This window comes from Mizuhopecten yessoensis, unplaced genomic scaffold, assembly GCF_002113885.1.
Source record: "Mizuhopecten yessoensis strain PY_sf001 unplaced genomic scaffold, ASM211388v2 scaffold10651, whole genome shotgun sequence".
Classification (NCBI taxonomy): domain Eukaryota; kingdom Metazoa; phylum Mollusca; class Bivalvia; order Pectinida; family Pectinidae; genus Mizuhopecten; species Mizuhopecten yessoensis.
The window spans coordinates 1,846,487-1,862,649 of NW_018408653.1; the positions used below are offsets into that span (position 1 = coordinate 1,846,487).

The following is a 16,163-nucleotide window of genomic DNA, read 5'->3' on the forward strand; positions in this document are numbered from 1 at the left end:
ATTATCGACAAAATATATAAAGTAACAAGAAACGGGCAGCTGGACGCTAAAGCGACTTGCGTAAGTTTTTGATCCTCGTGCGATTGACAACTGCTAGTCTGATGCATCCTAATTGCCAGTGGGATGGTTATAGAAGTATCAAATATATACATTTGACCAAATTGAAAACAAGGTATTTCGAAAATAAATGTTTAAAGTATATATACAAACTAACATGTTCATCTTATTTCGAAACATTTCAACACATATTCGGAAATACAAAGTCACGCGGGATGATTCATGATCACAAAATAAATCAATACATTCTAAATATATCACAAATCTTGTAAATGATTTAGAAATTGTCTCAATGAATATATAATTGATTATTTTGACCACGAAATGCATTGAATCCTTATGAATGTAGTAACAATTTGAGTAGTTACTCGATCAATAGTCGACATTTCTTTAAACAAATAGGACGTTTCAGTCAAGACCTTCGGCCAGATGTTAAATCAACCGTGAACTGTAAACGCTTAACTGTGTCGTACCTGTAGCACGTACACAACACGTACAAACACGTAAAGTGTAACGGTGTACGTATTCCGTGTGTATATACCCGGTAATATCTATATTTAACCACGACATGTATTGATTAACTCAACAACCCAAGCCTTAACGCGCATGCCGAGTTATACAGGCAGCGAAGCCTTCAAGTCCTAGCGTGCTACTATACAGGTTATTTATTTATCACCTACATGATCTCATGTACCTCCATTCTGAGGTTTTATTCAGACGAATGAAGTCGGTTATTTACAGCAATTCACTAACATGGACATTTTAAAGGAATACATTGTTGCTAACGAGTTTGATATGGCGTACGTCGCAACAGAAACTGGCGACGTACAGGTGGCTACTAGGGTAAACAATGTAGGCGAGAAACGTAGAAAACTCATTATACATTTTGACATTCGAAATACTGTGTTGGTTTCGGATTCTGTTACCAATGTGACAATGGAGCAGGCTCTGAACAGTTTTCTGACAGGTGTTGTGTGGGGGAAGGAGCGTTCGAAAGGTATGTGGGTATGGGAGTCTTACGAAACGTCTTTAACGCCACCATCTCCAGATGCTATAACATACTACAAACACATGGAGAGAATTCTTGTTAAAACTCCAACCGACAGATGGAATCTTAGGTTGGTCACTGGAGATTTTACTCAAAACATCGGAAAGGCTTTCATGCCGTATTTCACCTCGACTTTGGACGCGTTGAGGTGGAAACACGAAGTGACCGCAGAACACGAAGGAATGACAATGGCTGGAAACGACGGTAAACCTTACCACTACCTCCTAAAATCTGTTTATAAACTCATATACCATCTCGTGGAAAACAATCGAGATTTTGCAATTGTATTCCGTACGTATGGTCTAGATGCTCCGAACGTCATTTCAAGTATCGCAAAAGGGCTACAAGGAGATCATCCAGACTTTCCCATCAAAGATCTTGGATTAAAAGTAACTTTTCAGCATGGGCTGATTACCAGGAAAAACGACGATTCATGTGTTTTCCAAACCGTAGAAAATCAGGACGATCAGGACACACTAGAAGGGTCAGAGATCACGGACGAGCGTGCAATTTACAACATGCTCAACGCAAAGGAGGGCATCTCAGGGTACAAGGATGATTTCATATTCTGGCAGAGCAACAATTACAGTCACGAGGCGGCCAAACCGCTATACGTTGATCCTTTTGACGATGAAGTCCATCACATATTCTTCGACGACAATATTCGGACACTAGAAGATGACAGTATCGTCAACGTAAGGTTGTTTGAAACAGAAGGATGTGCAACGGCGAAAAGTTTGTCCAAAACGGAAGCTGCCAATTTCGAGAACGTGTGTTTGGTGCAGGCGGATTTGTTGATGGCAATTCAAGACGATGACTATTACGTTAAGTCGGTGGATCAGTGTGAGAAAAACTACACAAACTTCGTAAATAAATATCGACTTAAAAGAATGGACGATTTGTGCTCCGTAGGTACAGATCTAAAAGACGAACTTTGTTTACAGGGTAAAGGATGACAGACAATTTAGGGGTACCGCACCTGCTTAGCCTTAGTTTACCAGGAAGAAAAGACGATTTAAGATATCTAGTATCTTAGAGAACACTTGATATCAGCCGACAATCGAGGTAGACAGAAATGTTTCAGTGGATTGCGCCTTTGTGGACAGTCGTGCATGGATGTCGTGTTTCAGTGATATACGTAAAAGGTACTAATACTATAGTATCACAGGCTCGACTCTTAATTATCTAGGACCAAGAAAGAAACCCTGTGGATTGTTGTTTTTGTTTCTCTTTAGTTGCTTTCAGACGCATTTTACGTCCCCCTGAAAACGTTCACTTTTGCAATTAAAAAATGGGGAAATGTTAAAATTTTGGAGATTTAGTCATGAAATGAGCATTTTTCTCTTTTTAATTTGTAGGCCACCTGGGAATTTCAAAGTTTTCAAAATTAAAACGTTTCATAGAAAACCGGACTATCTTTAATGTGTAGTTACCAAACAACGCCGACCGTTCCAGTGGAATGTATAACAGTTTTGGCGAACGGAAAACGTCCCACGTGTTTATTGGAAAATAAGTGTTGTGACAACCCTAGCAATGTTTTGCTGAAAGATTAGAAATGTAGGTGCATTATCAAAGACCACCAATTTCGACACGACTGTTTTTTACCGTGGTTTTAGGACGAGGTCACGTACCACCTACATAAGTATCATGGCTATACGAGATCATGTCCTTGTATATTATCTCGTGGGATTTAACTGAACAAAAGGACTTTGACTGACGGTTAAGCATAGACTCATACCACTGGTATTACCAAAGGAGAATAACTTGTGACTTAAGCGAGTTGGTAAAAAATAAAACTGTGGTCTGGCAGTGGAATTAAGCATTTCTATGGCTGACCGTGTAATGATATACCTTAAGTATGTAAACAGGTCGTTGTAATCTTAAGTTTTTGTTACACTTGATCAATCTAATCCGCAGGCTTCGATCGTTGTCTACGTAAAGCGATTGTGTTCAGGGATCGTGTATATTGCTATTCTGGTGCAATGAGCATGTGTTTTGTTATTTTGGAGATTATAGATGTAATGCATGTTGTTCTCTGACAAGTGAAAATGAATTATGCGACTATAAGTGAAATGTAAGTATGTATGTGCGACTTTCCTTTTCATAAAGCAATATGTGATAACTCTGGTTCATTGTTTATGAGACAAAATACTTCTCCAGCCGTGACCCGGATGTTTTAATCCGTTCTTGACCTCATAGCTCACATAATTGATCAATTTACAAGTTATTTGATTGTCATGGCTTTAGTTTAATATGACTTTGTGACGTCACGAACCTCCGCTGGGTATCACACCAGCGAACCCAGAATTTCTAGTCCAACGTTTTACCACTGAGCTAAAGGCCCTCGACGAGTCGAAGCTGGTGTGGCACTATGTACAATAAGTGTTAAATACACATATACAATTAGTAATGATACTTGACAGCTATAGAACCGAGTTCAATTTTACCTCGATTTTAGATTTACATTATTGAGTTTATCATGCTACACTGATTATTCAGATATCAAAACTTCAAAGTGATTTTTATACACGTTGTAACGCTTCAAATTTTATCCTTCAGTATGTTGATTTCATTATGACGTGACTACCTGTTCTTTGTTTAGCATTTTTTAACATTTTTTGAACTATTAAAACACTCCTGATATTTTTTTATAAAACGAAATGGCTTTATTTGTTTGTTTTTTTACTTATGTAAACCAAACAAAAATAAAACATATGTAGTCTTTCAGGCTTCAAGACAAAGGTTTTCAAAGAGGCAGATACATTCGATAACTAAAAGGGAGATAATTAATGACGAAATGTACGGGAACCTGAAACACAACTTGATACTGATATAGTAGAGACTGACAGGTAACATTGTTTCTGAAGACACAGGCCAAGCCAACAAGCTACAGTATGAGTCGGCCGGGACCCAATACCGATTACGATTAGATTTCTTCGGAATTTATCGGAAACGAGTACTTATATGTCCGATTAACTGAAATACTGACAAAAAATTTCGGTATCCAAAACGGTTACTTATGTAAAATATTCATGTTTGATAAGTTGACTTTTTGAGTAAATGATTTGGCTACTGACGTTGAAAGATATGATAAGTCAGTGTACCATCATGACGTAATATCTTTCACTACAGCACGAATTACACTATTTCAAAACATAAGCTTGTTGAATATATATTTGGTAATGAAAATCTGTCCGTAGATACCCATACAGAAGTATTCAGACACGTACAATAGGTTTTAAGTAAAATATAATTATTGTAAAATAAATTATGTATGCCTTGTTAAAAGCTATCATGTAAATATCAATATGCACTGTAATTGGGGGGGGGGGGGGAAGACGTTGGGGCAATAAATATGTTTAAATCCTATGTTTGACATCCGCTGCGCGCTCTGTACAAACAGTATGGCTTACCAGCTAATATAGTAATCAATATTTTGTGAAATTTATCTCGTAAATATCTCCAAGTATGACCCCCGAGGGATCCGATCTGTCATTGCTAGAGTACGTAGCGGCGGTATGGTGGGGTGGGGGTTATAACGACATTGCAGGTTTAGTTATATGTTGTTTTAGTTCTTTAAAGTACAGCGGCCGTTATGGCGTTTTTCTCGACGTTAAAAACGAAAAATCATAATAAAATGTGTTTAAATGTTTTACGATATATATAGATGGCTTTCTGCTTTACTTACGCGATACATCCGATACATACACTGAATTTAAACCGGCACTATATGTTTTACTCCTCCATATATATAAAATACACGTAAATAACATAATATCTTAAATTAAGCCTTAAATGACACCCTCACAAGTTAATTAAAATTACTTTCAAGTAAAAAACGTAGTTTTAAATAACTAAGAGATGTTGTAACTTTTAATGGGTTATATGTACATGTATATATACACATTTATAGACAGACATGTTCACACATTTGCGACAATTATGTAATAATTATGTCACGAAGAAACTTGAGAATGAAACTTGCGTTAATATCCGTTCAAGAAGTTGCTGCTGCTTTTGACTTGTCAGTACAATCGGTCAAAGACGAGACTTGACCATTAATCATTGATGCCGCCGACCACTAAAACGTATCACTTTGCTTAAAGAGTTATTTTAAAATTAAATTGGTAGGATAGTATTCAATTTCAAGAACGATACTTTTTAAATAATCATCGTAAGGGGTGGATGGGTGGTGGTGGTAGATCTAGAGGGAGGGTTGGGTAGGGTGGACTGGGGACGGAGCTTGAAAATCGATATGAATATTGTCTTATAACACAGTGGCATAGTTCACTATCTCAACACAGCTAGTAATACACACATCTGGTAGGGCTCGTACGCCAGTCGGGCTACGTTCCAAATTTTCAACTCATGTCTTTGGTTAGGTGGGTTTAATTTCAATTCGCGACATAAAAGCTGTCACGTTATTACATATGTACATATACTAGTATACGTCATGCTAAGTCTGACGAAGATGATTTCCTAATCTATTTACACTGCCATCACAAAGGAGAGAACTCCAGTGCCATTGAGCNAGAGTACCTGTTCTTAGTATTGAGATCAGACATACCTCATGTCCCTATATTTGTGATCAAACACACAACCTGTTCGTAGACTTTAGATCAGACATACCACATGTCCCTAGATTTGTGATCAAACAGAGTATTGAGATCAGACATACCACATGACCCTAGATTTGTGATCAAACAGATTACCTGTTCGTAGACCTGAGATCAGACATACCACATGTCCCTAGATTTGTGATCAAACAGAGTACCTGTTCTTGATATTGAGATCAGACATACCACATGTCCCTAGATTTGTGATCAAACAGAGTACCTGTTCTTAGTATTGAGATCAGACATACCTCATGTCCCTATATTTGTGATCAAACACACAACCTGTTCGTAGACTTTAGATCAGACATACCACATGTCCCTAGATTTGTGATCAAACAGAGTATTGAGATCAGACATACCACATGACCCTAGATTTGTGATCAAACAGATTACCTGTTCGTAGACCTGAGATCAGACATACCACATGTCCCTAGATTTGTGATCAAACAGAGTACCTGTTCTTGATATTGAGATCAGACATACCACATGTCCCTAGATTTGTGATCAAACAGAGTACCTGTTCTTAGTATTGAGATCAGACATACCTCATGTCCCTATATTTGTGATCAAACACACAACCTGTTCGTAGACTTTAGATCAGACATACCACATGTCCCTAGATTTGTGATCAAACAGAGTATTGAGATCAGACATACCACATGACCCTAGATTTGTGATCAAACAGATTACCTGTTCGTAGACCTGAGATCAGACATACCACATGTCCCTAGATTTGTGATCAAACAGAGTACCTGTTCTTGATATTGAGATCAGACATACCACATGTCCCTAGATTTGTGATCAAACAGAGTACCTGTTCTTAGTATTGAGATCAGACATACCTCATGTCCCTATATTTGTGATCAAACACACAACCTGTTCGTAGACTTTAGATCAGACATACCACATGTCCCTAGATTTGTGATCAAACAGAGTATTGAGATCAGACATACCACATGACCCTAGATTTGTGATCAAACAGATTACCTGTTCGTAGACCTGAGATCAGACATACCACATGTCCCTAGATTTGTGATCAAACAGAGTACCTGTTCTTGATATTGAGATCAGACATACCACATGTCCCTAGATTTGTGATCAAACAGAGTACCTGTTCTTAGTATTGAGATCAGACATACCTCATGTCCCTATATTTGTGATCAAACACACAACCTGTTCGTAGACTTTAGATCAGACATACCACATGTCCCTAGATTTGTGATCAAACAGAGTATTGAGATCAGACATACCACATGACCCTAGATTTGTGATCAAACAGATTACCTGTTCGTAGACCTGAGATCAGACATACCACATGTCCCTAGATTTGTGATCAAACAGAGTACCTGTTCTTGATATTGAGATCAGACATACCACATGTCCCTAGATTTGTGATCAAACAGAGTACCTGTTCTTAGTATTGAGATCAGACATACCTCATGTCCCTATATTTGTGATCAAACACACAACCTGTTCGTAGACTTTAGATCAGACATACCACATGTCCCTAGATTTGTGATCAAACAGAGTATTGAGATCAGACATACCACATGACCCTAGATTTGTGATCAAACAGATTACCTGTTCGTAGACCTGAGATCAGACATACCACATGTCCCTAGATTTGTGATCAAACAGAGTACCTGTTCTTGATATTGAGATCAGACATACCACATGTCCCTAGATTTGTGATCAAACAGAGTACCTGTTCTTAGTATTGAGATCAGACATACCTCATGTCCCTATATTTGTGATCAAACACACAACCTGTTCGTAGACTTTAGATCAGACATACCACATGTCCCTAGATTTGTGATCAAACAGAGTATTGAGATCAGACATACCACATGACCCTAGATTTGTGATCAAACAGATTACCTGTTCGTAGACCTGAGATCAGACATACCACATGTCCCTAGATTTGTGATCAAACAGAGTACCTGTTCTTGATATTGAGATCAGACATACCACATGTCCCTAGATTTGTGATCAAACAGAGTACCTGTTCTTAGTATTGAGATCAGACATACCTCATGTCCCTATATTTGTGATCAAACACACAACCTGTTCGTAGACTTTAGATCAGACATACCACATGTCCCTAGATTTGTGATCAAACAGAGTATTGAGATCAGACATACCACATGACCCTAGATTTGTGATCAAACAGATTACCTGTTCGTAGACCTGAGATCAGACATACCACATGTCCCTAGATTTGTGATCAAACAGAGTACCTGTTCTTGATATTGAGATCAGACATACCACATGTCCCTAGATTTGTGATCAAACAGAGTACCTGTTCTTAGTATTGAGATCAGACATACCTCATGTCCCTATATTTGTGATCAAACACACAACCTGTTCGTAGACTTTAGATCAGACATACCACATGTCCCTAGATTTGTGATCAAACAGAGTATTGAGATCAGACATACCACATGACCCTAGATTTGTGATCAAACAGATTACCTGTTCGTAGACCTGAGATCAGACATACCACATGTCCCTAGATTTGTGATCAAACAGAGTACCTGTTCTTGATATTGAGATCAGACATACCACATGTCCCTAGATTTGTGATCAAACAGAGTACCTGTTCTTAGTATTGAGATCAGACATACCTCATGTCCCTATATTTGTGATCAAACACACAACCTGTTCGTAGACTTTAGATCAGACATACCACATGTCCCTAGATTTGTGATCAAACAGAGTATTGAGATCAGACATACCACATGACCCTAGATTTGTGATCAAACAGATTACCTGTTCGTAGACCTGAGATCAGACATACCACATGTCCCTAGATTTGTGATCAAACAGAGTACCTGTTCTTGATATTGAGATCAGACATACCACATGTCCCTAGATTTGTGATCAAACAGAGTACCTGTTCTTAGTATTGAGATCAGACATACCTCATGTCCCTATATTTGTGATCAAACACACAACCTGTTCGTAGACTTTAGATCAGACATACCACATGTCCCTAGATTTGTGATCAAACAGAGTATTGAGATCAGACATACCACATGACCCTAGATTTGTGATCAAACAGATTACCTGTTCGTAGACCTGAGATCAGACATACCACATGTCCCTAGATTTGTGATCAAACAGAGTACCTGTTCTTGATATTGAGATCAGACATACCACATGTCCCTAGATTTGTGATCAAACAGAGTACCTGTTCTTAGTATTGAGATCAGACATACCTCATGTCCCTATATTTGTGATCAAACACACAACCTGTTCGTAGACTTTAGATCAGACATACCACATGTCCCTAGATTTGTGATCAAACAGAGTATTGAGATCAGACATACCACATGACCCTAGATTTGTGATCAAACAGATTACCTGTTCGTAGACCTGAGATCAGACATACCACATGTCCCTAGATTTGTGATCAAACAGAGTACCTGTTCTTGATATTGAGATCAGACATACCACATGTCCCTAGATTTGTGATCAAACAGAGTACCTGTTCTTAGTATTGAGATCAGACATACCTCATGTCCCTATATTTGTGATCAAACACACAACCTGTTCGTAGACTTTAGATCAGACATACCACATGTCCCTAGATTTGTGATCAAACAGAGTATTGAGATCAGACATACCACATGACCCTAGATTTGTGATCAAACAGATTACCTGTTCGTAGACCTGAGATCAGACATACCACATGTCCCTAGATTTGTGATCAAACAGAGTACCTGTTCTTGATATTGAGATCAGACATACCACATGTCCCTAGATTTGTGATCAAACAGAGTACCTGTTCTTAGTATTGAGATCAGACATACCTCATGTCCCTATATTTGTGATCAAACACACAACCTGTTCGTAGACTTTAGATCAGACATACCACATGTCCCTAGATTTGTGATCAAACAGAGTATTGAGATCAGACATACCACATGACCCTAGATTTGTGATCAAACAGATTACCTGTTCGTAGACCTGAGATCAGACATACCACATGTCCCTAGATTTGTGATCAAACAGAGTACCTGTTCTTGATATTGAGATCAGACATACCACATGTCCCTAGATTTGTGATCAAACAGAGTACCTGTTCTTAGTATTGAGATCAGACATACCTCATGTCCCTATATTTGTGATCAAACACACAACCTGTTCGTAGACTTTAGATCAGACATACCACATGTCCCTAGATTTGTGATCAAACAGAGTATTGAGATCAGACATACCACATGACCCTAGATTTGTGATCAAACAGATTACCTGTTCGTAGACCTGAGATCAGACATACCACATGTCCCTAGATTTGTGATCAAACAGAGTACCTGTTCTTGATATTGAGATCAGACATACCACATGTCCCTAGATTTGTGATCAAACAGAGTACCTGTTCTTAGTATTGAGATCAGACATACCTCATGTCCCTATATTTGTGATCAAACACACAACCTGTTCGTAGACTTTAGATCAGACATACCACATGTCCCTAGATTTGTGATCAAACAGAGTATTGAGATCAGACATACCACACGACCCAAGATTTGTGATCAAACAGCTTACCTGTTCGTAGACCTGAGATCAGACATACCACATGTCCCTAGATTTGTGATCAAACAGAGTACCTGTTCTTGATATTGAGATCAGACATACCACATGTCCCTAGATTTGTGATCAAACAGAGTACCTGTTCTTAGTATTGAGATCAGACATACCTCATGTCCCTATATTTGTGATCAAACACACAACCTGTTCGTAGACTTTAGATCAGACATACCACATGTCCCTAGATTTGTGATCAAACAGAGTATTGAGATCAGACATACCACATGACCCTAGATTTGTGATCAAACAGATTACCTGTTCGTAGACCTGAGATCAGACATACCACATGTCCCTAGATTTGTGATTAAACAGAGTATTGAGATCAGACATACCACATATCCCTAGATTTGTGATCAAACAGACTTCCTGTTCTTAGTATTGAGATCAGACATACCACATGTCCCTAGATTTGTGATCATACCACATGTCCCTAGATTTGTGATCAAACAGACAACCTGTTCTTAGTATTGAGATCAGACATACCACATGCCCTAGATTTGTGATCAAACAGACTTCCTCTTCGTAGACTTGAAATCAGACATACCACATGTCCCTAGATTTGTGTTCAAACAGACAACCTGTTCTTAGTATTGAGATCAGACATCCCACATGTCCCTAGATTTGTGATCAAACAGAGTACTGGTTCGTAGATTTGTGATGAAACACGTCGCCTTTTACTGGATTTTGGGCCATGACATTCAAGTCTATTCTATTATTTCTTTCACATGATTTTAGAAAATTTCGCTATGTTATTGTTATGATATATGATCCATCATACAAAATGGCGCGTATTTTGTAAGTGATATGATGCTTCCCTCAGAAATAGGAGTTAATATATAAAAACGTATTTATCATGTTAAATCTCGCTAACATGATGCAATACCTATCTGTGGAGATAAGTTATCTCAATGAGATAACTTAACGCAACAGATAATCGAAACGTATATATCACCCTAGTTTTTGTACCTGGAGATGGCGGAACAATCACAAACCAATGTTTATACACATATATTGATTACACAGCACGTACATCGATATAGTGTGTGTTGATGCTCTATTCAGCCATTATACCGCTCTTCCAGTCTTGTGATCAACTAATTCCTGTATTCAGGGCATTATTTACGACTATAATAGTCTGGACTATTGATCTACCATTGAGTCCCAATGATACAATATTCGGTTAGATACATTATGGGTCATTCCCTATACCAACACATATAGATATTTTGTAGCTCTATTGAGGAATATGTCACTCTTATACTGACCAAGTTATTTAAGTTCATCAAAAATTCATACAAGTACACAGGGACATAAAGATCAATCACAGGACGTGCTTGGTGCACAGGGACCTGATGATCAATCTCATGATGAGTTTGGTGCACAGGGATCTTAGGATCAATCACAGGATGTGCTTGGTGCACAGGGATCTGAGGATCAATCACAGGATGTGTTTGGTGCACAGGGATCTGAGGACAATCACAGGATGTGCTTGGTGCACAGGGATCTGAGGATCAATCACAGGATGTGTTTGGTGCACAGGGTGCCCATTACCTTCCTCAGCTGGGCGAACGCTCAACATTTCTATGCTAGGTATCCACTGGGCAAATATTTAAAGAAGGATTTACCTAATTTTTGCCGATATTAACCTTTGACGCTTACCATCGCTCAGAGTTGACCTTTGACCTAAAAATTATATATAAAAGATAGATTTGTAGTGCTGGCTTTCTTTTTAAAAAATGTTACTTGAAATTTAGCATTGAAGTATTCCGTGAGCTTGAAAGTTTGTCTACGTCATTTCTACTAGGAAACTTTATATAACTCAATACCTATACTAGCCAAATATCAGTTATTTAAAGAAAAATATACAATGGACAACAGATGGGAGACGGACGCTGAAATCTCATTTTCATTCTCGCCGCTTCATCACGTGCGAAGCCAAAAGTGTTTTTTCCCCAACGCATGAAGATACCAATGCCAGCAACTATCTCGTACATCCCGTCGACGGAACATGCAAGCACTCTGGGAATCCTTAGAAGAAATCTTGAGATTTCAAAAGAGGATAACCCCATGCTAACATGCCCTTAGTCACATTTCTATCTGAAGAGTTTTGCTTAAATTTATGGAACCTGCGCATCACTTACTTGAGATGGGACAGTGGATACTGCAACACCAGAAGTGTACCTGAAACGCTATAGACTCTCAAATGGCGGACAGCTGAAGACCCATCTCACTGCCATTTACACGATTGACCATGACAAAGTAGGCAACCGAGCCGAGGACCATGTGGTACTTTCTATATCTTGTACTCGATGACATCCTCGGTACTCCAGGTGTAACGCTCACTTTCGCTCTCAGCGACTCTGGAAAAAGTTACAGCAGAAAACGTAAGTGAGCGTTCTCCCTGGAGTATCGAGGATGACTCGACGGATCCACTCCTTTAAATATGCTACCTATCTTCTTCCAAAGATCACCTGCCATTTACAGCTTTTCTCTAATCAGCTACACATCATTAAAACATATTCCGGTTTCTCGGACTGAGGCCCCTTCCTTGGAATCTTCCAAGAAAGAACACGGATGGGGTTTATAGCCGATGGCCGCTGTGGTAGCTGGATTGGTCGTTAAAAAGGCCCCGGGTCAGACGCAGGAAAACACAACACACATGTACGAACACCTGATATTACATTTAATTAACTTGTCTCTAATATAAGATTTGATAAGATTTAAATCCATTGAAGATTTTGGCAATACGGCTTATTGACAGAGCAGAACACACGGTCCCGGGTATCTACCATTTGGCTAGAGATAACTAAGTTGACTAACTTGAACTCGTCGTTTTTAAGTTCTCTTTGTACGTGTTTGACATGTATAATTATATGTTTTTAACACACTTAGCGATTTCGATTATGATGTACATGTGTGAATATACCTAAGCAGCGAGATCAGATGTAGTAAATACGTCTTTGTTATTAACCTTTTCGCTGTTTTGCAAGTCCCTATGTGAAGGCCAATACAAAATTGCATTCATTTGATTATGAACTAGGGTCAGTGCGGTCATTTTAATGCTTCGCCTCCCGCCTTGCACATCATAAGACGATTGTAATAAGATTTTGTTTGTTTGTTTGTGTTTTACGTCCTATTAACAGCTATGGTAATTTAAGGCCGTGCAAGGTTTTGATGGTGGAGGAAAGCCGGAAATCCCGGAGAAAAACCATCAACAGACGGCCAGTACATGACGACTGCCCCATGTAGGTCTCGAACCCGCGACCCAGCGGTGGAGGGCTAGTGGTAGCAGAATGTCAGACGACTTGACCACTTTGCCACCGCGGCCCCTTAATGTAATATTGTAATGAGAACATTTAGGTGACCTTAGGCTGTCTTTGTAGGATAAAAAGTAATTTACTTTACATATAATTATAAAGAATGTAACTATACCTAGCGGGTTTCATGCAATACGGATGTAACGGATTTGCGTGTACCAGCATGAATGAGAAAACATCCATTTAATCCCGATATAAATCAACATTTGTAATATTAGAATAAAGGCAACAAACATGATGTCAAAATGTCGAGGTTGGAGATGATGATAAGGTCACGTGCACTGTTGGTAAGGTAATTTTTGGATTTTATTGAACACGTGAAGAATGCTGAATTCGTATCCATTTCATATAACGAGATTTATGAACATTCTCCCGCAGTGTTACATGCTAATTTCAAAGCTTGACACAATCTAGCTAAAATAGAAATTTTAGACTCGTTGAGCGAATCTCATATATGAAATGAAAACTCATTTCAGGCCCTATATAAATTGAATAAAAACAAAATGTCAGACTTTATATGAAATAATATGTAACGCCTTCTTACTTTCCGTGATTAAATCACTATGCATCATTTGTTCCTGTACTCCGGTTTTCTCCCATATAAAGACCCGCTGCACGCTTCCATCCGGACCAGTAAAAGTGATTTGTACAAGTTAATACACTTGTTCTATAATTGTTGATATTTTTAAATAGTGTGACTTCAAATGAGTTATCAGTTCAAACATAAATGTATGTTAAGAAATTAATATAATATTAAATTAGTTTGTTCGGTTTGGACATTACATGAGCAAATCACTGAGTTAATCTTGAATAAGTTCGAAGACAGTGTTTGGGTTGGTTTGTGGTCGCTGTACCGCGCAGACCTCGTACCAGATGTCTTTGTAATTTTCGACAGATAAGAAGTACGTTTTCGTCTTAAATAGAATTTAAAATAATTTGTAATAATATTGATTTCGAGATAAATCACAATGCAATTAACAATTTAATGTTTATTTAGGACACTTAAACCCATTCTCGTACACCTGGTATTGATTCTGTTTCTCAATTGCACCGTACGAATCAATGGCGTTTCTTCTCAACTGTCTAAGACAGTTTCTTTAGGGATTTCTAAACGGCTTTGAGACTTGTGATCTTCAGTTTGTTCAGATAAGTTCTTACATTCCCTGATTGAATAATATTGACAAAAAATGGCATATAAAGAAATGATATTTCGTAGCTTTTGGTATGATTACAGTCTATTCTTTTAGAATTTCAAATAGTATATCTCATACCATAAACCGTGTCGATACGCATGATCAATACGATACTCTCCTATTCACTATAGGATAGGAGAGTATCGTATTGAACACCCTTGGCTCGCGAAGTTGGCATGACACATACTAGGACAGGTTTTATGAATTAAGTTAAGTTGTCAACCTTCTTTGGTAGCCTGATATAGTAGTCTGCTGTGCTATGATATCGTACCAGAGCGCATTCAAACAGCTGTACTGTTGACGCTTTTAATCAGATCTGCTTTTTCCTTTTAAATACTATGTCTGTATTATTTTCAATTTTATTTATGTTTGTCTGATTAACGATACGTGTTTACTGTTAACCTATAATATTGTTTATCCTTCCTTACTTCGTCATTGAGCATGACAGTTTATATTTATACAAATACTTACATGCTTTGATTCCGTTGCACAGACAGTTGTCGCCTTCAAGTGATACATGTGCACACACTTGATAATGAAACACGCATTCCACAATTTCAAACACGCACACAACTACGCACCCACGCATGATACATCTACATATAATCCCACGGACGGCTACATGTCCCATGTGTCTTGAAGCGAGACATTTTACCCATCTTTTATGGGTTGGGTATTTTGGTATGACAGATACAAAAACGTAGACTTTCCATTTCAAATTTCAAAGTATTGGACAACAGATTATGACCGAATCCTCGGTACCATAATAATCGTAGTGGTGGAAGGGGAGTAACTCCCGTCGAACAAAAAAGACAGAATTCGAGAGAAAAAAAACGTACAGAGATCCTGTAAGAAAACTCATGATGGTATACAATACTTTCTTTGAGATTAAATATGGTTCAATACAAACGGTTAATAAAGAATACTAATAAATTATGTGTGCTCCATTTTTATTCAAGAAATGAGCAAATTAAACATATTGTTTATATTATTAATTGGTTCAAGTAATTAGCATAATGAACGTATTTTTCATACCTGAAATGACTTCGCTGCATGTTCACTCATCAGGTAACTTTACTCTATGATAAATTAGCGTAAACAAGGAGGAAATTTTACAGACCAAATTCTGATTGCTTTATATCTTTAATGCAAAGGAAAAGGGTGGTCCTATAATTGACCTTGGTGGACCCGTGAAAATAGATCATACTTTTGGTGAAATGCCACATGTTTGTTGTACGAAGGAATCAATTCAATTTTTTAAAATTTTAGAAGATATTGAGAATTCTTAAAATTCTTCGTATGTGAACAATTCACAGTATGTGGAAGCGTGATCTCTCCG

General features: G+C 38.1%; 1 protein-coding gene across 1 annotated transcript; it reads left to right on the forward strand.

Annotated features, from left to right (window-relative positions):
- The first annotated feature begins 659 nt into the window (after positions 1 to 659).
- LOC110461733 lies at positions 660 to 3,760 on the forward strand. The gene has a single exon (XM_021515363.1). The coding sequence runs from the start codon at positions 811 to 813 to the stop codon at positions 2,059 to 2,061; it is 1,251 nt and encodes a 416-aa protein (XP_021371038.1). The 5' UTR covers positions 660 to 810; the 3' UTR covers positions 2,062 to 3,760.
- Positions 3,761 to 16,163: the final 12,403 nt, after the last annotated feature.

Excerpts from the sequence above, each read along its gene's own strand:
- LOC110461733 (XM_021515363.1), top strand. The coding sequence starts at position 811 with ATGGACATTTTAAAGGAATACATTGTTGCTAACGAGTTTGATATGGCG.